This window comes from Giraffa tippelskirchi, chromosome 13 (assembly GCF_054371585.1).
Source record: "Giraffa tippelskirchi isolate mGirTip1 chromosome 13, T2T-mGirTip1v1.2.pri, whole genome shotgun sequence".
In the NCBI taxonomy this organism is placed as follows: Eukaryota; Metazoa; Chordata; class Mammalia; order Artiodactyla; family Giraffidae; genus Giraffa; species Giraffa tippelskirchi.
Genome location: NC_137287.1, coordinates 101,503,673 through 101,530,043, shown reverse-complemented (window position 1 = coordinate 101,530,043; position 26,371 = coordinate 101,503,673). Strand labels below are relative to the sequence as shown.

General features: G+C 44.6%; 3 protein-coding genes across 7 annotated transcripts in view; 2 read left to right on the top strand and 1 right to left on the bottom strand.

Moving 5' to 3' along the window:
- RTF2 (replication termination factor 2) overlaps positions 1-18,494 on the top strand; it is a 38,381-nt gene extending 19,887 nt beyond the window's left edge. Inside the window, exons 6-9 of one of the 4 annotated variants that reach the window (XM_081560569.1) lie at positions 14,210-14,323; positions 17,103-17,157; positions 17,262-17,351; positions 18,113-18,494. In XM_081560569.1, the coding sequence (XP_081416695.1) occupies positions 14,210-14,323; positions 17,103-17,157; positions 17,262-17,351; positions 18,113-18,267 (414 nt within the window). In that variant the 3' untranslated portion in view covers positions 18,268-18,494. Of the gene's footprint in view, positions 1-14,209; positions 14,324-17,102; positions 17,158-17,261; positions 17,358-18,109 lie in introns of all 4 variants that reach the window. The other 3 variants (XM_081560568.1, XM_081560567.1, XR_014074018.1) reach the window with 3 other exon arrangements.
- On the bottom strand, positions 200-25,965 carry LOC145533358 (putative beta-1,3-galactosyl-O-glycosyl-glycoprotein beta-1,6-N-acetylglucosaminyltransferase 7). 2 transcript variants are annotated; one of them, XM_081560566.1, is made up of 4 exons: positions 25,781-25,965; positions 15,662-15,777; positions 8,468-9,655; positions 2,984-4,096 (listed from the first exon to the last, which is right to left on the bottom strand). In XM_081560566.1, exon 4 carries the CDS (start codon positions 4,038-4,040, stop codon positions 3,003-3,005), a length of 1,038 nt encoding a protein of 345 aa, XP_081416692.1. In that variant the 5' UTR covers positions 4,041-4,096; positions 8,468-9,655; positions 15,662-15,777; positions 25,781-25,965; the 3' UTR covers positions 2,984-3,002. The 2 variants fall into 2 exon arrangements, with proteins under 2 accessions (XP_081416690.1, XP_081416692.1); XM_081560564.1 differs by lacking the exons at positions 8,468-9,655; positions 15,662-15,777; positions 25,781-25,965 and adding exons at positions 200-821; positions 2,245-2,340 and having other exon boundaries at positions 3,071-4,799.
- On the top strand, positions 21,494-23,061 carry FAM209A (family with sequence similarity 209 member A). The gene is made up of 2 exons (XM_081560570.1): positions 21,494-21,787; positions 22,718-23,061. Exons 1-2 carry the CDS (start codon positions 21,539-21,541, stop codon positions 22,973-22,975), a joined length of 507 nt encoding a protein of 168 aa, XP_081416696.1. The 5' UTR covers positions 21,494-21,538; the 3' UTR covers positions 22,976-23,061.
- Positions 25,966-26,371: the final 406 nt, after the last annotated feature.

Below are 26,371 nucleotides of genomic sequence, written 5' to 3'. Positions count from 1 at the left end.
AGGCAGCTTAGATATAGACCATCCCATCATCACAGCTGCAAGCCCGCAGAAACTTGGGGACAGCCTTTGTAAGAAGTTATGTTTCAACTCCATAATTTCCTTTTACCCAAAGGGAGTAGACTCTTCCTTGTTTTTCTAGGATTTCTAGAACAAAGTTACATTGTTCTAGTCAAAGACGACTGCTAGAAGCATATTTTCATTTTCAGTGGGAATTTGTTCTTTATTAGAATCTCATACACAATAGTATCTTTAAGACAAGATACATTCTTACTCTAACTTGAGCCTGGATCTAAGTGTTTGGAGAATCTTGATTTCCATTAACTGTTTAGTGAGGCAGTCAGGCCTCTATGTCACTTATACAGTCACCAGTGGAACTTTGAATTATTTTTTCTCTTGTGATGTCTTTCTCTAAACTGTGAAAGTGGCTTATCATCAATAGCAGAGTCTTGTCAGTAGCAAGTTTCTAAATTCATTTTAGGACTAACTTGTGTCAAGGAATTATTTTTCCATTCTTTTTTGGTCGAATGTTCTCTGATTTCAAGTCAAGAAAACAGAATGATACCAATAAGAAAGCAAACACTCTCTGTAACTTCCAACTCAGCGGTTCAATTCCGTATTAAAATGGCTCTCCTGTTGGAAATGCCAGTGTGCCTCCACAGGGACCTCTGCCTGCCCTAGAACTCTGAGTCTGTGCCACCGCTCCAGGCATGAGACCACAAGAGGCTCAGTTGAGTCAAATTGGTTGGCAAACAGAGAAGGTGATTGAATGATCCATGGCAAGTCTCCTGGTCCGTACACACAGGTGTCCTGGACATAGTGGCCTGCAAAGAGAACACAGAAACTTAGCTGCTTTTGTTTTGTCATCAGTTTACATCTACATGGACAAGTGACACACTTTTAAGGTCATCTCTCAGGCCTCTCTGCTTCTTGCAAGTTCAGATTAAACATGATTTCTACAGTTGCTTTGAAAGGGGCTTTTATTTTCAACTTTGAACTTGTGATGGAAGGGAAACCTCCATTCGTTTGGATAGTGATTTCTGAAGCCTTTAATGGCTACTTTAGGTGAATTCTTTAGAATTTTAGCTCGTCATGAGCACGAGTTCATCATGAGCTGCAACACTCAGGCCCCCGGACACGAAGAACTGACTCACGCGGGGATTTGCTCCAGTCTCCACGAGTTCTCTGTCCACCACGAGCTGCGGGCCCACAGAGGTCACACATGCTCTGTTTTCCCTTCCGTGGGTGCACCAGAGAACTTGCCATCTTTCTGCTGGACTCATCTGTGTCGTGTTGTGAATTGTCATCCATCATTTCCTCCCTGAGACTGTCTGCCCCTCTCAGCCATCTTCACATCAGGGCACTGGGTGGGCGGGGAGAGCCAGCCCAGGAGAGGAGGCTCAAATCGCTCCCCAGGAGCCAGATTCTGGCTCTTCAACCCGGAGGTGATCTCCCCAAACTGATGAGCCTGAGCACTGCCCTGCAGCCTGCTAATTAATTCTCCCCTAGACTGTTCACAGAACAGAGACACCGCTCTCTCCTCCACCCCCATCTGGCTTCCGTGTTTTGTCCCAGTAACTAAAACCTCTGGGACACCAGTCAAAGGGGCAAAAGAATTCACAGTTCTTGGGGGGAGAGCCTCCTGAGGGCAAAGCAAAGAGACTTTTTTCAGCAGGAACTGTCTTGAAAGTGTGGGGTATCACTGACTGATCCCACCAAGGAGCACAGAATTCTGTTATTCAGTCGTTTTGTTCTAATAGACCCAGGGAGGCAGGGAGCTCATTTTAAATAAATGTTTGGGTTTGAATTCTAGGAGCAAGTGGGGAAAGCCAGATAGCTGATGTATTTTTATCTGAAAACTTTGGAAGTTGCAGTCCTGTTGTGTGTTCACTTTGTGAAAATTTTTTGACTCAGATTCTTAGAATTTGTGTACTTTTCTGTCTGGAGAGTAGTTAGAAGAAGTTTTTTAAAAAGTTGACACCGTGCTAATTGGATCATCACAAACATGACCATTAGCCTTTTCCTTCTGTTACTGAGGCAACAGTTGTATAATTTTTGTAAAATTTGAAGGCATCCTGTGGCGTGTGTTTTGTTTTGTTTTCTTTTTTGTTTGTTTGTTTTCCTGAGCTGCTTGGCCTGCAGAATCTCAGTTTCCAGACCAGGGGTGGAACCCGGGCCCCAGCCGTTGAAAGCCTGGAGTCCTAACACATTAGGCCACCAGGGAGCTCCACTGGGTTTTGTTTTTACCTTTACAGCCTTCGTGAACTGTTCCCTCCTTGTTTCTCCATTTAACAGCTCGAATGTTTCCTTCCCAGCCAGCGTTTGGGGTGGAGCCCGGAGCATCTAAGGGAGAAGACAGGCAGGCACACAGTGAGCAGGTGGAAAGAAAGCCCCTCCTCACTCAGAATGCGTGCCCTTGTCTGCACAAAGGACGGCTTTCTGGGGTAATTTGAAAGGCTTTTCAGTGGTTAAAAAGGTCCTAACCCATTTCTTCTGGACTCATTGTTTGCACTGTCTTCCTGGACCTATTCACTTAGCTATTCAAGCTTGAAGACAGGTCCCCAATAGGAGCCAGTCAGCTTTATGTAAAGAGCAAACAAGCCCATTTAAAGGAAAGCATCATATTTCCCTCTGCCTCTCAGAAAACCTACCTAGCCACACACAATGGCTAGTTTTAATATTTTCCATTCTTAAAGAGCCCCTAGCATGATACACAGTACTAGTAGGTATTCAGCAGTATCTAATAAGTAAATGAAGAAAGGAAGAACTTTCCAGTGATCTGTGCTCAGAATTTTCAAAGGGCTCTGTTTGGGAAGATGCAGGATGCTGGCACTTCCTTCTGGAGAGGGAACAAAGCAGCGAGCCTGGTATGGGAGCCTGGCAGACCCCAGATCCCTAAAGGCAGAGACACCCCGCACCCCCACCCCCGCCAGCGACCACCCAAGTGGGAGGTCTTACAGAATATGTAGAGCTGTTTGCTAAGTCAAAGAGCTGAAATAGAATCTTTAAGGATACATGTCTGCTGTTGCTGCCGTTGGCCTGCACAGACACCCCTCTGCTGGATTGTTTTTACCTTTCAGTCGGTTCAGAGTCACCCAGTAGTGTCGCTCTGGGCCGTGGATGTCTTGAGACCACTGGAGCATGTCTTTTGCGCGGATGTCAGTCAGCACAAACTCCACAAACTTCCTTGTTAGTACATAGTACGCACTTCCAAAATAAATGGTTAAGTTATGGGGTGGCTCAACCTTGAATCCTGCATTTGGAGACACGTAGATGTCTCCTTCGGGGCTGAATTCAGGATGGTTCTGACTTATCTTAGATTTAATGCTTGGTGGCTGGATTACTCCGGGAGTGATATTTTTATCTTTCCATTTGTTTCTGATGTAGTGTATGATTTCTTTGTTGGTTTTGATTGGAAAGTCCTGTCCACAGAGATTAATGACATAGTTCCATTGAAATTTGGAATGGACTAGATCTCTCATACAGTTAATATCTGCCTGTAGTCTTCTAAAGCCAGTGTAAGCCATTTTCTGTCTCTTTGATGAAATAAAAATGTTCTCAAAACAATTAACCAGGGATTGCACCGCAGTCTTATACTTCTTTGGGGCCTTTTCATCCACATGAATACAGTAAACATTCTGAGGCACATAAACAGCCCTGAGTAGCTGCACAAACATAGCCAGCTCCTTATGAATAGTTATAATATATGCCAAAGAGAAGCTGCCCTCGTCTGCAGACAGGGGTCTGGTTATGAAATGCAACTCCTGGGAAATCCTGGAGCAATTTCCTGGTCTGTGTAAATGAGCAAGTATTTCAGATCCATGAGGGTTTCTACAGAACTTTGCAATCTGGGGAGCCGCCTCTTTCCCTTCAAACAAAGCCGAGCATAGTTCATCTGGATAGAAGCCGCATTCCACCACTGCTGGGTGGGTGGGTTCCTCCTCTGCTTCCTCGGGAGTCAGATTCCTTAAATAAATAAAAATGAAGATGCAAACGGCTGTGCACACGATAAGACCAGGCTTTGTGGCTCGCAGCTGGCTCATGCTTTGCGCTCCAGTCGCCTTCTTATTACCATGGTTTGAAACGTTCTCTCAGCTTCCTGAAGGAACAACAGACAGAATTTAGGGTGTTGTGAAAGTGCTTGTGAAACCCACACCACAGTCACGTTAAGCATTTCTTTTACCCCATAAGAGTTTTCTTGGGCCCCTTTTACTCCATCCTTCTTCCATCCTTGCAGTTTTATATAAATGGAGTTATACTTGTGTATTTTTTTGCCTGGATTTTTTTTCACTTAGGATAATGCTTTTAAGATTTGATCCACATCATTGCATTTGTCACCATTTTCCCTTTTTACTGCTGAGCAGTATTCCATCAGATGGATGTGGCACAATCTGTTTGTTTATATATTGGAGGACACTGAAGTTGTTTCCGGTTTTAGGATATTACAAGGTGCTGTAAGCATTTGTGCATAAGTCTGTGTAGACCTATGTTTTTGTATCCCTGAGGTAAGTACCTAAGAGAGAACTAGCTGGCTCGCATACAGGTGTTTATGTTTAACTTCTTAAGAAATTGCCAGGTTGTTTTCCAAAGTGAGTGTGCCATTTTACATCCCCACCAGCAAAGTATAAACGTTCAGTTTACTCCACATCCTCATCAACACAGGGTGTAGTCAATTTAAAAAATTTTTTACCCTTCTAGTAGGTGTGTAATGGTAATTCATTGTGGTTTTACTGTGCATTTCCCCAATGACTGATGATGTTGAATATATTTTCATGTGTTATTGCCTTTATCTTGGCAAAAAAAAAAAATCTCAAATATTTATTTTGGACAAAGATCCTGTCCTGGTTTGCGTTATCCAGAATTTCTTAGGCTGTTGCTGCTGCTAAGTCGCTTCAGTCGTGTCTGACTCTGTTAACCAGTGTTAATCTCAAATTTGACATTAGCCCCTTACCTTTCCACAGCATTACTGCAAATGCCATTTGGGTGAAGTATGGATGAGGCAACATTTTTGAGTTATCTCTGTGCTTTTAAAACTGTGAGCCAGGAAAAACTATAAATGCTGATTGAGGGTTGTGGATTTTAAAAATGTATGCATTTTCATTGTATAGGTTTTTTTTTTATTTTTTTTATTTTTTTTTATAAATTTATTTATTTTAGTTGGGGGCTAATTACTTTACAATATTGTAATAGTTTTTGCCATACATTGACATGTATAGTTTTCTTTTTACACATCATGCTTCAAAAATAAAAAGCAACTGCTGCCCAGATATGCCAGATTATATTTTCCTCTAGTTCAGTAAATGTTTGTTGATGGTCCCAAACATAAAACATTATGGCATAATTTTAAAGACATTTTTTATAAAGTACAGTCATCATTATAATTAACACATTTCATATCTGGTCTCTAAAATAGACACAACCTATATCATGAAAACAGAAATCCAGTTGGAAGGAAATACCTTCTTGAAATGAAAATAAATGCTTCTCTGTTAAGAATTTTGGTTAAAGGTAAACCATGTACCATAGTTTATTAAATTTTCTCCTGCGTTTAGCTTTAGCATGGGAAGGGGGTTTGGAGTATTTTTCAGTTTGTTGTCTTGGTTGATGTTTTTAAGCTTATGGTCAAAGTAAAACCTGCTGGCCTCATCACAGAAATGTTAGCCCCGCTTCACTGACCAACTCCACCTCATGCAGCGCCCAGGGGATTGGGTATTTTCAGTGGTTTGTGATAATTAAATGAAGACGAGTCCCATGTGTAGCCTGTTGTCCTTCAGGGTGATACATGGGCTAAGTCCCTTCCCTCTCTTATAAAGAGATGGGCAGTGGAGCATGGTCAGGGTTAATCAACTGCCTTTCCACCTCTTGTTCTGTGGTGCATTGTTCACAGTTGCCCAGTCTTCCTTTAGCTCAGGTTCACTTTGAAATTTAGAAACCAGGGAATGCTAGAATGTCACTTTATGGGAAGGGTCACCAACTTTATTTTCATTGCTTCAACACGAGCTTTTCAAGGACAACCTTGAAATGAAGCCTTTGGAGACTCCACTGCTGTTGAATGTAAATAGTTCTTGCTGTTGCTTTAACCTCCACGAGGTGGATAATGTGAAGATTCCTACAGGGATCAACCGTTTAGGGCCTGGCAATTTTTCCTTTTGAAGTCGTATTGAACACCATTTTCAGCTTTGCAGGCATTTCCTAGCCTCTGTTCTTGGTGATTTGTTGTTTTGTTTCTATAATGTGAAATCAACTTTTGTAGTCATCATGAAATTATAATTGTTAAACATGTGACTTTTTATCACTAATTTCCAAGAAATATAAGCAATATTTTTCAAGTGAAGGGAACATGCATCCCATTAAAAAAGTACAATCTTTTGTTTTTGAGCCATTTTTTTTCTTCCACAAAAAGTTTTATTTAAACTGTGTATTTTAAAGGCTTTAGAAAGAGCAGCAGTTATCATTGTGTTTCATGGAGTAGGAGCAGATATAGAAGTTCTTTGTTCAGACCTTTTTTTTTTTTAAAGAGTAGCCTTATTAAAATAAGGCTTCATAGGTGGTGCAGTGGTAAAGAATCCCCTTCCAGTGCAGGAGCCACAGGAGACTCGAGTTCGATCCCTGGATTGGGAAGATCCCCTGGAGTGGGAAATGGTAACCTACTCCAGTATTCTTGCCTGGAAAACCCCATGGACAGAGGAGCCTGGCCGGCTACAGTCCATGTGGTCGCAAAGAGTCAGACACGACTTAGCAACTGAGCACGGCAAAAACATCATTAAAATGTATATAGTGGAACTTTCCTGGTGGTCCAGTGGTTTATACTCTGTGCTTCCACTGAGGGGCAGGGGGTGGGTGGGGCACAGGTTCTGTCCCTGGTCGGGGAATGGCCAAAAAATAATAATAATAAAATATGTATAGTGTACAGTAGAATTAAATAGCTTCCAGACAATGAATAATGTTTTGAAGATTTTACAGTCAGTTGACTGAAGACATATGACATCTAAGAGATTTTGTAGAATATCCTTCAATAGAAGTAATAACCAAGGCTATGGTTAAGGATGGTGTTAAGATTTTTTTCCTTTTTGTGGTATTAGGAATCACACATGATTTCCAGTTATAGTTCCCAGAATGGAATAATTTAACCTTTTATGTTTTTTGTCCAAGCATAAAATATTTCCAAGAAGTATTTCACAATACCTTACTATCCTAACTGTGAGAGCTAATGAGTATATTTCCCTTCTTTTTTTCTTTCTTCTTTATCCTTCTGTAGTCCTCCTCTCCCACCCCACTAACAGGCCTTAACAGCCCAAAACAAAGCCAGTAATGTGGGTTTGGTACCAGGTATTGCCACTTGAACACTTCAGGACAGTCGTTTTGAATTTTATTATGATGGGATTTAAGTTGTTATATAGACTTTTCAGGGCAAGTTAGCAACATCCTGTATAAGTTAATTATTTTGCTGAAACTTACACTTTTTTAAAGGTTATTCCTGTTAGTAAATAGATCATGGGCATCTTTAAAGATGAACTTGTAGTATTTTGCCATATACTCTAGTATACTTCTGTTGTAGAGCATTAGTATTAGCTGATTAATGTCAGCTTAACAGGGATTAAACAATGTAGTCTTTATCTTCTGGACTGCAGGTGGGGATATATGATAGAACCTGTCTCGTAAGGCCTGGGGACCCAGGGGTGTGGGAGTGGATGGATGAGTGTTTCCTCCTGAGCCTGGCTTGGGAGGGTGCTCGATGCTTAAGTCAGATGGGGGTGCTTAGTACCCACCAGTCCCCTGGAGTAGTGAGACCTTTGGACCATGAATGTCGACTCTCTCCATTTACTGTGTGTTTGTCCCAAAAAAGTCACTGTAGCTGCAGCGATGAAAATTTTATGTTTTTTCTGTCATCTCTAGGTTCAGAATGATGCCCAGAGCATCCTACAAGTTAACGTTTTTTTTCTTGAACTATTTGAGCTTTGACATATTAAACTAATTTTGAACTCAGACTGTCTAGCTATCCAGTAAAATAGATGTCTTAATCACAACATGCTAATTCCTAAAATGAGTATTTGTTTCTTCAGCCACTTTGATATGAAGAGGGAAACTGCATTTCAGGATATCCACTCAGAACAATCACAGCAAATATAACGTCTTATTACTGGCTTAGATTGAGAACTGAGAGTTTGGACATGGCCTTGAGGCTGACTTAGTTATTTCCCACATGAGGACTCAATAAATGGCAGCATTTAAAATTTAAAAATAAAATTGGTCTCATTCTTAAAAACATTCCATTTTAAATTTTCTTGGCTTAAATGAAAAAATGAGGGCTGTTTTTTGAGAGGAAAAGATGCGTGATACTTCTGAATTTTAAAGTATTACTGATATTCCAATAGTTCTATTTTAAAGGCATGGAGGAGACACAGAAAAACTTAAATTTCATTAGTAGTAACAGTACCTGCTCAGCCTGTGGCATTCACGAAGCACTTACCGAGAGATGCTCCTCACATGGATCGGAGGTCCTGGCGTGTCTGCACCCTGCCTGGCTTTTCTTCTTCAGTTGCTTCTCTTGCTGTGGCTCCTGCTAAAATCGCATGAGCCAGAGTCGCTTGGCAGGTTTTTGTTACCCTTTTATCCCTGGAGGATTTTCTTCATGTGGATTTTGACCCATGAGTTGAAAAACAGAACCTGAATGTTTCTTCAGGGCTGGCTCCCTGCCTTACAAAACAAACAGCTGGCCCAGGTGAAGGGCAGTGCGGGGTGCTTCTCGGATTCTAAAAGCTGGATGAAATCCTGGCAGTCCTGGGTCAGATTTCTTAAATGTTTTTAAAAGTAGGAGGCCAGAATTGGTTATCGAGCCTTTTTCATTCAGGGAGTAAATAAAAGTCACTTAAAAATCACATATGCTTCCTACGTAGCATTGGAGCAGTCAAGTGCTTCAGCATGGCTCTCCAGAGGCCTGGCCCTGTCCCGTCTTCCCCACGGCCACCAGCTAGCCTGTGCATGAGACGGAGGTGGAGTCTCTGTCCACCAATAGTGGCTCCCCCCTTTCGTTACTCTCCTCTAGATGGGTACTTCTCCTCTTCACACCCTTCCTTTTTCTGGCTTAAAAGGTCCTCCACTTGCTGGTCCGCTCTTTAGGTTTACCCCATGTGTGTCTGCTGGGGATAGTGAAGCCGAGAGACGTGATTCAGAGCCTGCAGAGACTCTCACCCTTGTGGGTGTCCAGACACCTGAGCTCTTTATTAAGTCAGATGAGTCCGGCTTTTCTTCACCTGCGGTCACTCGAGATACCTGTTGCTCTTTTGCAGAACAGGTGTTGCTTAAGGTTTCTTAGTGGGGCAGAGAGAACCTGGTCTCTGATCTTAAGGGGCTGCCGCATTGCTGTGCGTGTGACATGCATGCTTTTTATATAAAAACAGATCCATGCAGCCTTTCAGTGGGGAGGCCCTGTGTACATTTGTATGGAGGTGTTAAGATTCCCTGAGTCAAGAGACTAATTTTACCAAGAAAGGAAAGGCCACCCTGCCAGCTCATGAAGTGTTGCTACAGTGCTGCCCCCTGGGACCCTGAGGGCTTGTCTTAAATGTCCTGTGGGTGCTGCTGAACTGGCCTGGCAGGTCCGTCCCTGGGGGAAGAGGTTTGGTGCTGGATTTCACCTGGATCTCACATCTTTAACCTGGGGAAAAAAAAAAAAAACAGTGGAAGAAAACAGCTGAGAAAATGATGAGGAGAGTTGCCTGCATGCACTTTACACTCCCACAGCTCTGAGGAAAATGCAGAATAAAAACAAAACATGTTGGAGGAGCTGTTGTAATAAGTGGACGAAAGATAGGCTTAATGTATCAGCTTCTTATACAGATTGATTCAGCTAAAAATTTTTTTAATGAAAATCCTAATACGACAGCATAAACATAAAAATAACGGAAGAGGTGCTATGAATACAGTGGGGCATTTTTGTATTTCTTAAAGCCCAAGAGGATCTTCTTCCCCTTTTTATTTTTATTTTTTTTTTTTTTTGAAATTATGAGATTTTCTCTGTCTTTATTGATTCTAGTACCCTGTATATTGTTGTTTAGAGTGGCATTTACCAAAATGCATTCTTTTTTTTTTTTTTTTTTTATAAATTTATTTATTTTAGTTGGGGGCCAATCACTTCACAACATTGCAATAGTTTTTGCCATACATTGACATGAATCAGCCATTCTTCCCCTTTTTAGATTACCATAAGTTTTTCTTTTTTTCCCTGCCTTTATGTGATGTGATGGGCATTCTCACATGTCTTAGGGAGTATAAGGTTCATGCAGCCTTTTAGGGGAGCTATTTGGCTTTAAAATTTCACTCCCTTTCATCCTGGTTTGAAATATTTCTTTAGGTTCTGTTCTCATTCATTCAGTCAGCAGTTATTTACTGAGAATCCACTGTGTGCAGGACCCTGGGCTTAAGACTTGGCTACAACCAAGAAAGATAAAACCTTCTCATTTGGAGCTTATAGTGTGACAGAGGGAAGCCCTGTTTTAAAAGTCCATACACACATACAGGCGTACATTCATTTATTAATATTATAAGCCATGAATGCAGGAAACTGACAGGGTTCTATAACAGAATAACCAAGTCTCAGAAGTGAAATTTCTGGGTCAGAGATCCATGTAATCAGTTCATCACAGTTATTGTTTGTAAGAACAAAAATTGAGAAACCACTACTCCATTTGTCTCATATAGAAATACAGGTGTAGAAACTATTACTCTTAATTCTGTCTCCTTTAGCACTTTCCTACTAGCCTTTTTTTTCAATATTTAAAAAGAAATTAACATCCAGAGATCATACGAACATATAACGTCCAGCCTATTTTTCCTTTTAATATATAATAAGCATTTTCTATGTTGTCAAAAACTCTAAAATAGCTATATATACTCTTCTTTTTTAGGAATATATTATGATTTATTTAGCTATTCCCCCCCATTTTTTTGGACGTCTAAGGTCCAAGTGATGAAGCAAAACTGAAAATGAATATATGATTTCAAGTGTATGGTAACGGCACACATAGAAAAATGCATTCACAGGGAAATATGGGTGTTTTCTGCTTTGTGTGCATGTTACTTTTATAGGCAGAGAAAGGATCAGTCCCTTTGCGGTCTTTGCAGCAGCCCCTCCCCCTGCTTTCTAAAGTGACTCCCGCCCTTTAGTCCACAGAGAAGAGCCCCAGTCTGGAGGCTGGCATCATGGCAGAAGCCTGAGTCCTACCCTGGTTTCACTCACCTCCAGGGATGGGTTGCTCCACCCAGGGCCCTGGAGTCCTCTAGAAGCCTAGTGAGGTCAGGTGACAGGCCTGTAGCTGGTGGGAGAGCCAGGTGCCGTCTCCAAGGGCTGCCAGGTCAAGTCCAGGCAGTTGAGGCCTTGAGGGAGGAGTGGGTTTGATATTAGTGGGTCTTTTAAATTTTGGAGACAAAGAGCAAGATACCACGAGTTTTAATGTGAGCAATTCCTGACTTGGTGGTGTTAGCAGCTAAGTCAGCTCTAAGAGTACAACTCTTGGGGCAGCACACCACAGCAGTATGCAGGGTAGAGCCCACCATTATACACAGACAACTAAGCAGCCATATGCAGGGGAAGGAGGCTGCAGGCCGCTGACTTGATCGGACCAGGGCAGCAAGGCATGGTGGAAAGTGGAAGGAGGCACAGAAAGCCCCCAGAGGAGGACAACGAGGGCTGTGATGGAACAAGGGAAGCAGACGCCACACCTCTGCCTCATGGTTGTGCGCTCAGGAGGGTTACTGACGCTGGAACCTGGCCCCAAGCCCCATTGGGCCTTATCTACCGCTTGATTCTGTTCCTGCAGATTCTCTCTCATTGTCTCTCCAAGGAGGACACCTCCAGGGGAAGGCTCTGCCCAAATCTCCCACAACCTGGGGCTCCTGGGTTAGGGGGACTCTCCCCCTCCAGAGGGGCTCTTCCTTTCCCCTGGCCTGCCAGCCTCACTGTTCTCCAGGGGCAGCCCTGGCTGGACGCCAGGCTGGACACCCCTCTCTCATTGTGCACAGAACTTTATCTATGGCACCGACCTTGAACTTGGTCAGTCAAAGGAATATCTTCCCAGTTGAGAAAACTTACCCGAACATGAGCTTACTTTGACCTGAAGCTATGCTTTTTGGACTCAGAACCACAATAAATAACCCAGCTAAGGCAGTGGCTGAGGAGAGTTGGGAGGTGCTGGGAAAGCTTTGGCAACTTCTAAGAACAGCACTTGCATGTCTTTTCTTGTGCTGAGAATGTTCTCTATCAAAGAGATTCTGGGCACAGTGGGTCTCTTACTGTTCTGGGCAGAATGGACTAGTAGGACCCACTGGACATGCCCTACAGCTGTCCTCATGGCCCAGCTTTGTCCACTGATCTAGCAGGGGTGTGTAGCCCTCATGGTGAGGGATGGAGACTCAGGCAGAGTCTAGAGGAATCCTGTGAGGCTTCCTTCTGCGTTCTTCCCCCACGTGGGGGCGCACCTCCCAGCAGGGAGAACGCAACCATCTGACTGTCAGCCCTCCTTATTGGGCTGGGGGCTAGGGGGTTGGTCCAGGATTGCCCACCCCCCATACCAGAATCCGAAGAGGCTGAAGTCCCTTATATAGCATGGTGTAGTATTTGAATATGACCGACATCCCATCTTCCCATATACTCCAAGTCATCTTTAGGTTACTTAATAAAATACCTAATAGAATGTACCCAAGAATAATAATAATACCTAATGATCTTCCTGGGTCGGGAATATCCCCTGGAGAAGGAAATGGCAACCCACTCCAGTATCCTTGCCTGGAAAATCCCATGGACAGAGGAACCTGGTGGGCTGTAGTCCATGGGGTCACAATGAGTCTGGCACGACTGAGTGGCTAACACTACTACTAATAGAATGTAAATGCTTTGTAAATACGGTGTAAATGTTATGTTAATAGTTGCGGGTGTGTGTAAATAGTTACTGCCCTGCACAGATGTGTGGTAACTGTTTAAATAGTATTCAAGTCTTGCTTTCTGAACTTTATGAAAAAAAATTTTTCCCCAGTATTTTCAGTCAGAAGTTGGTTGAATCCATGGATGAGGAACTCAGGGTAGGCAGTGCTTCTGCCTAAGGAAGCTGGTTAGAGCATGGTGCTGAGGGCTGTGTCTTAGAGCTCCACCTGTGCTGATACCGGAAGCTCTGCTCCAGGAAAATGCAAAACTGCAACAGTAGCTGAGGATGGTTGAGTGCTCCGTGCCCAACTCAGCATTCTAGTCCCTTCAGTGTTACCCTTGCTGGGAGTTCAGTTTATTCCCATTTAACAGAGGCGGTAACTGAGGCCAGGGTACAGGCAGAGGGACTCTGGAGAACCCACAGGAAGAGGTCCTCCATGCCCTCTGGCCCACACCCTGTCCTCAGCAGGGCGGGCTCCCCAGGGAGCAGCTGAAAATGCAAGTCCCTGTGGGGATGACAGTGGCCACTGCAGCCCAGGACAGAGCTGAGATGCAGCTGTGTCTCTGGAATGGTCCCTCCCCTGTCCTGCTGGAATTCAGCCCATTTACCCCAATCGCCAACTTCCTAAACTCTAGAACCATGGTTTTCAAAGCCTGGTTCCCCCACAGGCAGCACATGCAGGACCTGAGAACACATTAGAAATGCAAGTTCCCAGGTCCCACCCCAGAACTCCTGAATGGAAATTGGAAGCAGGTCCCAGGGATCCCCCAGGAGGTGCTGCTCTGAGGTCAAGGTCACAGACCTCTGTCTGGAGTGTGAAATCCCCTAGTTTCTTCCCTTTTAGCCTTGGCTCAGCTGCGTGTGAGCCTCATGGGCTGTTATTAAGTCTGTCATCATGAGATGAGGCGACAGTAGGTGCTCAGTAAGTACTGCTAGTGAGTCCTTAACAGGCGTCTCCTAAATGCCCACCCTGTGCTTGAGTCTGTGCACCCAGAGGTTGGGTCCAGTGGCGGGGGTGGGGACTGTAAGCAGAAGCCCAGCACAGTTAAGAAATGGGAAGAACCCTCCAGAAATGCACGTTCCCAGACACCAGCCAAGACCAGCCTTGTAGGCATGCCTGCTGGGCTAACCATGCCCGGAAACTTCCCCAAGCAGGGTGGGACCTCCACAGCTGACCAAGCCAAGGTGCAGGCGGGAAAACAACAGGAGGCCCAGTGGCTGGGCTGAGAGCAAGGACCTAGGGTCGCTGCTGTCCACGTGCTCACGGGACCCATCTTCTCTCTCCTCTCCAGTGTGGGGCTGCCTTCCAGGAGGATGATGTCATCGTGCTCAACGGCACCAAGGAAGACGTGGAAGTGCTGAAGAGCAGGATGGAGGAGAGGCGACTTCGAGCCAAGCTGGGGAAGGTACCGCATCCTGGGCTTTGCCCTCAGCCTCTGAGTCTGGGCGAAAGTAGGTCCTGCCCAGCTGTGGCCCCTGCTCTGGAACGCGTTGCAACCCCCCAACTGCGCTGCTGGCGGCGCCCTCAGGGTTTGCAGTGATGGAGGTGGCTTTTATGACCTGGAAGAGCCTGGGCTCTAGGAAGATTCCTCGCAGCTTGGGCTCCATGGCCTGCTCTGCACTCAGCTTCCTTGTCAGTGTGGAGGGAGGAGTGGTCAACCCACCCACAGGGGATGGGCATGGGGAGGAGAGTAGAGAACAGCCTTCCCACCATGGGAGCCACTGCTTGGTCTCTCCTCCCGCCCAACTGATTTTGAGTGGCGCCTCGGTGAGCATCAACTGCAGACAACACTCGGGGGTGGGGGGTGGGGGGGGTGCAGGCTTTGTTTTGTGCCCCAGGCTCAAAACAGTTGATCAGCTAGGAAATTTCAATATGCCATCGATTCTGGATCCAGCAGTAAATTTTGTTATTTCTTGAGTACTTAAGGTGATAGCTATGGTCTTTTTTCATTCTTAAAAAAAAAAAAAAGTTAGGTTTAGGTTAAATGTGGGAGAAACTTCATGTTTTCAGAACTAAGGCAAAAGAATGCCTAAAATACTAGAAAACTGAGGACATAAAATTGTGAGGAAGAAAAAATAGCCTGCCTGTTTTTATGCAGTTGGAGTACATCTACCAGTGAGGTAATAATTAAAGATTTTTCAGGTTTTTCTTTTTTAAAAATCATAATAGAGGAAAGTGCAAGACTGTATCACCCTCAAATAATATGTAATTCGTGCTCATGGGGCTTTAAAAGCCTGATGCTTGAGAATGTGGTGTTGTTATTATGTGTCCAGAATTCTCAGAAAGAGCTAAACCATTTGGGTTTCCTCCTCTTATTTCCTCACTTAAGTAGAAAATAAATAATGTGTGTGAATTTTTCTGTAGTACAGGAAATTGTGCCCAACTGATGTGATCAAATGCCAATAGAAGTGTTCCTCGAAGTGGTCTTGTATGGGGTTATTACAACATTCATGAGGATAAAGAGCCACTCTGTGTTTTAAAGGGGTGACTTTAGGTTTAGGAGCAAATAAATCTATAAATGTGTTCATTTTAAGTTGGTTTTCTAAATAGCTGTGATCTCATTATCAAACGAGCAAAAAAAGAAAAAGTTTGAGATGTTTTGACAGAGGACATTCACCAAAAAGGATCTGCCTGTTCTTGGTTGCTACTATCAATCGGGTTCAGTTTTTAAAAAGCACAGAAGGGGAAGATTGTATTTTGAAGGAAGCTCGTAGAGACAGTGGTGTGGTCATAGCTCTCTTACCTTAGTTGTCTCCTGTGTCCCAGGCTTTTGCCAAGTTGTTGAAAGCCCAGTGAAGCTCATCTGCCCATCTCTGCAGGGTCCTCCCCGGAGCTTCTGGGAATGCCTCTTAGAGACGGCTGCCAGGAAACCAAAATATTTCCCAAATATACCCACAGCTAGGAATAGGACATAGCATTTCCTTTCTAATGCCCCATTGCCCGTGCTTCTCAAACATGATAACCTTAGCTGTGAATGGAGGGCTTAGAAGTCAGTTTTCTGTATTATTTTTGAACCGTGAGGTGTTACCCTCAGAGTTGAATGCATGTCTTGCATGTGTGAAATGAATAGGATGTTGTGTTTTGTACAGGTGTTACAAATCACATGGCATGCACATATTACAAGACCAAGAGGCCACTGCCTGAGCGGGGTCTCTGATGTTTTCTAGAGATGGGATGTTTTCTAGATACGGGAGCCTCCTGAAAGGGTTAGGCTGTGTATCTTTAGCGCCACCTTTTGCATACTGAAGGAAATGGCATGATTAAAGTAAATTCCTTCAGTGAACAGAGTCCTGTTTGTCCTATGATTGAATCAGCTGTGTAGTTTTTAATAATCTCTTAATGTTTATTTATTTATTTATGGCTGCGCTGGGTCTTCATTGCTGCGTGGGCTTCTCTCTAGTTGTGATGCATGGGCTTCTCATTGCCGTGGCTTCTCTTGTCACAAAGCATGGCCTCTAGTGGGTACAGGCTTCAGTAGTTGTGACCCACGGGCTTTGTTGCTCCTCGGCCTGTGGGATCTTCTCAGTTCAGGGATCGAGCTTGTGTCTCTCACATTGTTAGGTGGGTTCTTTACTACTGAGCCAGCAGGGAAGCCCAGCTGTGTGGTTTTTAGAATAGTTTCATTTCTTAATTTTTTGCTGACCAGCTTAACTATTATGAGCAACAGAATTCTAACAGAAGTAATCCACAGTTGAGAATTGGCTACAGTGTTCTTTAATACAGGCCTCAAGTCCTTACAGGTAAATACACAAATGTCAGAGCAGTTTGACCACTTTGAAGAGGTTTCCTGAAAAGGTTAGGATTCGGTCCATAGTTATCCTGTCTGGATTTTATGTTATTATCAAGCTAACTGCTTTTATGTGTGCAGTGGTCACTAGTAAAATGGACTATTCTCACCGAAACTTGTCCTCCTCATTGAAATTGTCTGAGGATGTGGTTTTGGAATATAACTGTACAGCCGAGCAGATCTCTCCAGATGTGTACTGCGTGAGGCATAAGTGTGCAGCCAGAAACACCTAGGCAGGACCAAGGTGCAGGGCTGAGGGTCAGAGTCATCTTCAGAGGGAGCCCTGCCCTAGATGACCTGTGTTGGCCTCAAGTTGGACTCCCAGGCTGGTGGCAGCCACACGAACGCTAAAATCAGTGAATTGGAGCACATGTCCTCCCTCCCTTTCTTTTCACAGAAAATAAAGAAGCCCAAGGCCGCAGAGTCTGTCTCAAAATCAGATGTCAGTGAAGGTAAGATGCTAAAAAGAAGTCCTTATTTAGCAAAAATAAGACCCTAGGCCTGTTTTGCTAAAGAAGTTCCTGATTTGGTTTTGTTTTGCTTTGTTTTTTCGCAGAAAGCCCAGGACCATCAAAAATGAAAACAGGGAAGCCCGAAGAGACCAGCCTTGACACTCGAGAGAAGAAGACCAGCTCGGCTCCCAAAAGTGCGGGTGGGTCCCCTTGAGGCCACTGTGGGCCACTCAGACGGCTGGAGACCCGCCTGGTTGTGTCAGTCTGTTGGGATGACTCGGAAGACTCGAGCTTGTCCTAATCGTGTCTCCAGCCCTCTTGGAGGTTCACTGAGCTCTCTTGGGGGGTGACTAAGAAATAGTTGATTCACTTTGGAGCAGAAAGTCTGTCAGGATTGAAGGGGGTGTTCTCACATGCCATTGTCCAGTTTTCCCGTGGAGCCTACTTGTCGGGGTGCAGAGACCAAAGGCCTGACTCGGTCGTTCCCCGTTTTAAGGCTGGGTTCTCTGTGCACCAGACGTGCGCTGGAGCCAGCCTCCCTCCACCTGCCTCCCGACCAGGAGCCATTTGGTGGCTAGTCCAGAATTTAGAGACACTAGTATTTATTTCACAAAGAAGAGAAGCACAGATGGATGAGGTAAGGAGTGAGTCATCTTGTGTTCATGGGTTCCAGATCCCCCTCCACATACCAGCCACCTGGCCTCAGGGTCTCATGTACGTCATTCTCAGAAGCTGGGGCCAGTGCAAGTAGTGATTAAGGTGATTTTAAATGACAGATTTATATACAGTAGCTTCGTTTGTTTTGGGGGCTTGGTAATTGAGATACTGTATTTCAACATTCCTCCGCAGAAAGGAGGAGGGAAATTCCTGGGCTTGGTGGCCTCTCGAGAATGAGATGGTTGGAATGGTCTGCAGTCCCAGCCTCAGAGTTCAGAGCTTTTCATTTTTCCAGCAGCACACGGGATCGCTTCTGGAAAAGCCGCGAAGAGGTCCATCGCCGACAGCGAAGAGTCAGAAGCTTACAAGTCTCTCTTCACCACCCACAGCTCCGCCAAGCGCTCCAAGGAGGAGTCGGCCCACTGGGTTACCCACACATCCTACTGCTTCTGAGGCCAGCGGTGCGGCCTCAGCTGGGCCCTGTGCACTTTCTCGTCCCCTTAAAGCTGGAGCCACTCGAGTAGGAAGGCACAGTGGGAACTCTGTGACCCTGCCGGCCTCGCCCGTCACCCTCTCCCGCTCACCTCCACCCTCTGTGCACTTGGACCTTCCCATGGCCCTGAGAGCATGTTGGCCGCATATTTATGCTCAAAATAATTAAAGACTCCAGCTTCCTCCTGGGTGTGTGATGAGCTCATTTTGACTAAAATTTTCATGGTTTTGCTGCCAACAGTTAATTAATTAAATAAGCCGAATGAGACTGAACTGGAGAAAGGACGAGTTGAGTTTCAAGTACATTCTGCCTGTGGGGCTGTGGGAGGAAGCATTTTGCATCAGAGTGGGGGACTTAGAGGGTTTCCTTGCTCCATCACTGTGATGAGAGAGGAGATTTAGTTGCTCACCTGATGATTTGGTACAAAAATTAAGTCTATAGTCTGCTTTTTCTCTCATCTCTGTGTTTTCCTTCTTTCATTAATATTTGAGTAAGAAACTTGCAGCCATTGCATTGTTAGTGACAGTAATTCTGTGACGTCACGTCAATTCCACGTTCTCTCTCAGCAGATTATGAAAAGGGAAACTGGACATAAAATTGGTGTGTCTCGTGCATAAAGTGTGTTGAAGTCAATAATTAACGAAACTCTGCTCTAAAGGCAGGAGCATCAAGATTGTGAGCCCTGCTTTCTGGAGACGGGTATATTACTGAGATGGTTCTTTACAGGAGATCTGGGGCATGGGGTTCCATTAAAAAGCAGGCAGAGGAAACACAACACTGTAAATCAACTATACTTTGGGAAAATAAAATTTTTTAAAAAGCCAGGCAAAGGAGCTGGGAAAGGAGGTTGGAAGCAGGAGGGAGCAGCCTGGGGTGGGGTAGAGGAAGAGGCTGGAGAGCCGAAGCCAGGCTGCTCTGTCACCCTCTCCTCTGCCTCAGCAGTCTGGGGAGTTGGACCCGAGGATATGTGAATATAGATGCATTTTCATCAGATTATATTAACATCAGTGAATTTTTGTTGCGGACTTTTTCCAGAAGAAATGTGAAAATTACTGTTTATGTACATTTACATACAGATACATCTAATTATGATCACCATGCCTATTTCTGATCAACCTTGGGGTCTCACACCCCTGTAAGCTCTCCACCCGGGAGCCCCCCGCCCTTGAAGCTAGGGGGAGTGTGAGACCCAGGTCAGCCTATGTGGTACGTCCGACTCTCCTCTGTCTCCCCTTTTGATTTCACATCCTCTCACAGAACTTCCTGGGCTTGACACAGTCAGAGGCTGAGTGCAGACACCCCGTGGACCCTGGGTTGTAGCAGCAGAAGTCTTCTTTCCGAGGAATAAGTGCGTGCGGGACAGGTGCAAGCCCTGTGTTCCGCTAATCGGGATATTTTTGTTTTGTGTCATTTTTAGAAGCTGGTGGTTTCAAATGCAGTGGCCTGTGGGCCTGGTTGTGTTCCTGGCAGCGGCCTCTATCCATTGCACGCCTCTCACCTCACAGTCCCCACACCTGCCTGGATGTCAGCCTTTCTCCCACTTCATCCAGCCAACTCCTGATCATCCCTCACACTCTGCCTGGATGTCTTTTTCAGGAAAACCTGACTGCCTGACCTAACCTCCAGCTACCCCCTTGCACTCTTAAAGCTCTCATTTCTTACCACAATTTTTTTGGTTTTTTGGCCATGCCATTCAACCTGCGGCATCTTCATTCCCCAATCAGGGATCGAACCTGTGTCCTCTGCACTGGAGTCTTAACCACTGGACCACCAGGGAAGTTCCCTCATCACAGTTTGTTTTTTCATAGTAATAACAGTTCATTCCCTGGGTTCGAAAGATCCTCTGGAGAAAGGAATGGCTACCCACTCCAGGATTCTTGCTGGAGAATCCCATAGACAGAGGAGCCTGGCGGGCTGCAGTTCATGGGGTCACAAAGAGTCAGACGTGACTGAGCGACTAACACTTTCACTTTTTTCAATAGCAGTTATATTAAAATAAAAATTTTATTTCATTTACATTTGAAATGGAGATGTCCAATCTCCATTGTTTTTCCAGAGAACTAAGGAAAAAAAGATCACCTAAAAGCATGGAGCTTTTTTAAGGCTAGCTATTCACAAACTTGACATTGGCATTTTTCTTCAGTTTTCATCTCAACTGTTAGTACTTATTCTAAAACGCAAACATAATTTGCTAATGAACAACTGCACACTTCATACTGTGACCGTTTGATAACTGATCATGCAAAACTAATCTCAAATGTTGATTTGTCTTCAATTTATAAATAGTAAAAAATAAAGCAAAAAAGGTCTTTCCTAATTCCCTTGTCACAATTTTAATGAAATAAATGATACTCTTAATTAAGCCAGGCATTGTACACTCAGGTGACGTCAGTGAGTGTGGATATGAGGTGATAGGAAGTGGTGGGGACAGTAGAACATGGCCACCGGAGGGGCGGTTCCTACTTGGCTCCAGCAGAGAGGGGCCCTGTGTTATCAGATCTTCCATACTTTTCAAGGAAATCAGAAATCTGACCTTTGTAAATGGGGCTCCCCCACCCCCATTTAAATATCCCAGCCAAAGCAAGAGATGCAGGAGACTTGGTTTGACCTCTGGGTCGGGAAGATTCCCTGGAGGAAGATATGGCAACCCATTCCAGTATTCTTTCCTGGAGAATTCCACGGACAGAAGACCCTGGCGGGCTACAGTCCATGGGGTCTCAAAGAGACAACGACTTAGCGACTGAGCACAATCATTTTTTCAGAACAGTGTAGGCCACACAAAACACATCAGTAGCTCCTAGTTTGCAGCCTCTGGTTTAATATCTTTCTCATTCGGCTTTCGGCTCCACAGGGGCACATGCCTCGAGTCTGCTCTGCTCATCACAATGTCTGGATTCAACAAATGGAAAAATAAAAATAGGAAATGGACCCGTCCTCCCAGTAGAGCACCAGGCTCAGAAAGAACACACTGGCGAGGAGATGGCATTCTGTCACCGCCCCCCCCCCCCCGCCTCTTTTTCGACTGCTCGCTGGAAATGATGCCATTTCCCTTTAAATCCTACTCCCAGGCGACTCCCTCAAGCCTCTTTATCCTCTGCCCTGAAGCCATCACAATGCTGAGGGGGGCCTCTGTGACATCACCAACGGTCCAGCCCTGCCTGGTCCCCAGTCTCCAGGTGCAAGGGCACACCAGCCTGCTGTGAGCCACATCCTGCCCCATCTCTGCTCACCATGCAGTCGCTGAAATGGTTCTTGTTCTTGCCTCTGTGTGTCTCCTGTGGTTATGCCTTTATGTTTTCTTCTCTGAGAGATAAAGCCAAAGAAACCCAGGGGAAGGTTCCCTGCGGAGGCCACTTTCGAATTCGGCAGAATCTACCAGAGCATACCCAAAGCTGGCTTGGGAGCAAGTGGCTCTGGCTCATTTTTATTGTTGTGCTGTACATGATACTGAAGTTTCGAGGAGATGGTGAGAAGAATAAGGTAAGGGTGGCTCCGTTTGTTACTCCACATTGATTCCATCTCAGAAAGCTCAGACTCAGAGAAACAGATGCTCTTTGTTATTACAGGCAAGACTGTTAGGTATAACGAGTTTGAATATGGAGTACCTACTCCCAGTCCTGAGTGTGCTGGCTAACTCATTTCCCCACATATCCTTAAAGAAAACTAGACCTGAACTCACAGAGGTTGGGACTCATAGTTGAAGGCCACCTTCTGTTTATTAGGCAACTAAAACCTTGGCTCAATGTTTATCCTGTTAAATCAGTTTTATTTCAAATGAAGATAAAGTCAAGAACTTGGCATGTTTCAGGTCGAAATTATTTACAGAGCCAGATTCACTGCCCCTGATTTTTCATTTCCCTGACATCTGAATTATTACCAGTTGCTGAACTGAATGGAAGGGGTATCGTTATTTCAAGTAAAGGAAAAGATCTGTCATAAAGGGTCAGAGGTGTAAAGAAGTAACAGCCTGTCCATGAAGTGGCTGAAGAGCTCTGAGAAGGGGATGGGAGAGAAATACGGTAGCTTGTTCCCTCTTCGACAGACCCAACGCTCCAGGATACTGTGTCCAAACTGATGGGAGCAGGGGATTGGCAAACCTTTTCTGCAAAAGGCCAGATAGTCGATATTTTCAGCTTTGTAGCCCATTCAGTCTCTGTTGCAAGGACTCAACTCTGCCCTTTGAGCATGAAAGCAGTCATAGACTATAGGCAAATGAACGAGCCTGGCTGTGTTCCAATAAAACTTTATTAAAAAAAACAGCTGGCAGGCCAGATTTGGCCATCATTTGCCAGTCGCTTGGCTAGATGAATGCTAGAGCCAACTTCTCTCAGGTGAGACCAACTCTCTTAGAACTCTGTCAAAACCAGCAATGTCAATGGTATCATTCACTCTGAGTATCTTTCTTGACAGGTGCAGACTCCTCCCACCCTTCGGGGCTGTACATTTCGCCCTCCGGGAAGGAAAAACGCTTCCCCCAACAAAGACTATGCATTCAATACCTTAACCCAGCTCGAGATGGACCTTGTGAAATTTGTGTCCAAGGTGCGGAATCTGAAAGTCACCATGGCAACCAGCGGTCACTTCAGGCTTCAGAACTTAGGGGGTACAGATCCTCACCATAACGTTACAATATATGAGATTTGGGGCGAAGAAGACTCTGCCGATTGAGTGAGTTTGTGTGTCCAAGTAGGAGAGGAAAAGTTGGGTACTGACAAACTGTATCCAAACTATAAAACTGTTGTGAAGAAAAGCAATTCTCGAATTTGTGACCTTTTTCCTTTCTCATTTTTTTTTAAACGAAAACGTGAGGCCAGGAGCCATTGCAGTTACTGTTTTTGTGATTCTTACTCCTCCAGAGCTGAGAGTGGTGAGAAGCGTGAGGACAGTGACATTAGCGTTGGGTGACAATCTTGGCCACTGTGCCATGACCTTTGTAGAATAAGGCTTGGGAGATTTGGGGATAAGATGCTAATATTATTTCTGTAATAGCTATCTTTATAGTAGCTATTTTTGGAAAGGGCAGAACCATTTTTTCTCTAATTTACTACATTACAAAGGACAACTTTAGTTATAAGTTTAAAATTATAAAATGATTGAATTAGGAGGTGTGTGTGTCCAGAGGATGGTGGATTCACTTCGTTTTCTTTTTTTTTTTTTAATGTTTATTTATTTAGCTGTACCTGGTCATAGTTGCGGCCTGTGGGGTCTAGTTCCCTGACCTGGGCTCCCTGCGTTGGGAGTGTGGAGTCTTAGCCACTGGACCGCTAGGGAAGTCCCTCACTTCATTTTCTTACCTTCAGAAACTTATTCATTCTATCTTGTGGGTCTCATGTATTGACTTTTTCTGCTACAAAACTGACGATTACATGTATCTAAGTGGATTAAGAAAAATGGAGACTCAAACCACGTTTCTAATGTCATTTGGATATAGACAAGCTAATCAGGAGCTTCCAAAGCAGTCAGTGTTAACATTCTTTGTGAGTGCTAAGTCGCTTCAGTCGTGTCTGACCCTTTGCGACCCTGTGGACCACCCTGTCCGGGATTTCCCAGGCGAGAATACTGGAAGGGGTTGCCATGCCTCCTCCAGAGGATCTTCCCCACTCAGGGATCAAACCCACATCTCCCAGGTCTCCTGAATGTTCTTTATAATACTTGTTTAAAATATGGATAGTTAGGGAACTTCTCTGGCAGCCAGCCCAGTGTTTAGGACTCCAGGCTTCCGTTGTAGGGGACGAGGGTTTGGTCCCTGGTTGGGGAACTAAGATCCACACCCTTGCAGTGTGGCCAAAAAAACCCAGTAATTAAAATAAAATATGGGTATTTTGGCATGTTCGTATGGCTGATGGAAACTACACTTTCTCTGGGCTGTTCTATTAGCTCATGACTCCTCATATAGGCCAGCCTGGTAGTTTTAGGACAAGCAGATGCAGGCCTAGGCAGAGACATCCGCTATGGAGGTTCCCTTATTTCCACTTCAGACTTAATTAAAGTGTGCTTGAACCTCCATTGCCTTCCATCTGGCCAGAAAGAGTTAATCCTCGTGGTTCGAGCACCATCCTCAAGACCAGTCCCACACAGTGTCTGAGAGACCTCAGGTTAGACCTGCCCACCTCTTCCCCTCTCACCATCGTCACCCTGTCTCTGAAAAGTGGTCCCTGAACCCTTTGCCTTTTGTTTAAATTTCAGTTTTCAGAATATTAAAAAAAGAGAAAAAAAACTGGAAGGAGTTGAGATGTCTCCTGGGTGCCTCCTGTACTCTTTCTGGGTGTTTTCAAGCAAAAGTTATTTTCCCAGCACATTCTGAAGAAATGCAGATAAGGAAAAAAGACTTTGGTTTTAACCTGTGATGTCAACATGGGGCATATTTTAGATTAGAATGGAGATAATCGAAAGGTTGCCAAATCGTGACTCACAGGTCAAATCAGCTTCTGCCTGTTTTTGAACAGCCCTTGAACTAACAGTGGGTTTTTTATTTTTATTTTTAATTTTTATTTTTGGCCACGCCATGTGGCAGGCAAAGTCTTAGTTCCCTGATCAGGGATAGAACCCATGCCACCCACAGTGGAAGCATGGAGTATTAACCACTTGGACCATCAGGGAAGTCCAATAATGGATTTTATATTTTTAAATGGTTGAAAAAAATCAACAATGAATCATATTTCATGATATGAAAATTACATGAAATTCAAATTTCAGTGACCATAGATAAATTTTTATTGAAACAGAGCCACACTATCATTTACATGTTGCCTATGTGACTTTTGTGCTCTGAGGCAGAGTTGAATTACTGCACAGAAACCATTATGACTGAAAATATTTACTAACTAGCTCTTCACAGGAAAACTTTGCTGATCTTAGTTTATGCTAATCTCGCTCAGTCACGTCCAACTCTTTGCGACCTCATGGACTAGAGCCTGCCAGGCTCCTCTGTCCATGGAATTCTCCAGGCAAGAATACTGGAATGGATTGCCATTGCCTTCACCAGGCGATCTTCCTGACCCAGGGATCAAACCTGGGTCTTCTGCTTTGCAGGCAGATTCTTTACCATCTGAACCACCAGGGAAGTCCTAATTTATATGTTAACAGAAAATATGTTCATTGGGATCTGATATATTCAATAACCTTCACAAACATCCCCTCTCTGTCTGATAAGCAAAAATGTAATTCCGTATAATTTTTGTGTCGTTTTGTCCCAGCTAATGATGGGAATCCTATGAAAGAGCAAAACATCAAAATTTCTTATAGGAAGTTGATCTGTGATATAATTAGAACAGAATCAGCTGTACAAGTGGATTTAACAATTCTCATATAAGAGTGCCCCGAGTCTTTGCCTCAACTAACACAAAGCTTTGCAGATGTCAGTGTTGCCTAGAAAATAGTATTTTCCTCACCCCAGTCTATTTCATGCATTATTTTCATACAAAAATGTAATAGATACAGATCCAGGAGCAAGAGCCCCACAAAGCTGCTCACCTCTGCTGTTTGAGTGTCAGCTGAAACCCCAGGGTTACCGCATTCTGCGGTGACTCAGCAGCTCGAAGCCACCCGATGGCTGTAGTCGTCTACACCTGCTGTCTCTGTCAGAGGAGATTCACTTGGGGGGGTTGGCAGGATTTGTAGCCAAGACCTTCTCCTGGCGACCTGAAGAGACCACTGCCAGAGGTGGTGGGTCATGAGCCAGAGATGTGAGAGCATCCTCTAGGATCTGAGAACAGTCCCCAGTCAACAGCTAGAAGCGAAGCCCAGAGTCTCAGTCACACAGCTGCAAGGACGTGGCCTGGAAGAGCCCTCCCGTGTCAGAGGGGACCCCTGTCGTGTGAGACCCTCGCAGAGGAGCCCACCCACCGGAACACAGACTCTCGGCCCACAGAAACTGTAGCAGAATAAATGTGTGTTGCTTGAAGCCACTAAGTTTGTGATAGTTTATGACACAACAGTAGAAAATCAGTACAACACACACATATACACACACACACACATCCCATCTTTCTGTTCCCAGTTGCTGAACACCATTGCTATTCCCAATGCCTTGGAGGACAAGTCCACACTCCCTCTGACCTAGTC

Bases quoted from the DNA above. Each gene is read 5' to 3' on its own strand.
- LOC145533358 (XM_081560564.1), bottom strand. From the start codon at position 4,040: ATGAGCCAGCTGCGAGCCACAAAGCCTGGTCTTATCGTGTGCACAGCC. The intron at 2,341-3,070 runs GTAAAAACAATC...CTTCTCCCTTAG, and splicing joins GACTCTGAACCGACTGAAAG to ATGCTCCGGGCTCCACCCCA. The intron at 822-2,244 runs GTAAAAACAAAA...TTCTCTTTGCAG, and splicing joins AGTTCACGAAGGCTGTAAAG to GCCACTATGTCCAGGACACC.
- FAM209A (XM_081560570.1), top strand. From the start codon at position 21,539: ATGCAGTCGCTGAAATGGTTCTTGTTCTTGCCTCTGTGTGTCTCCTGT. The intron at 21,788-22,717 runs GTAAGGGTGGCT...CTTTCTTGACAG, and splicing joins GAGATGGTGAGAAGAATAAG to GTGCAGACTCCTCCCACCCT.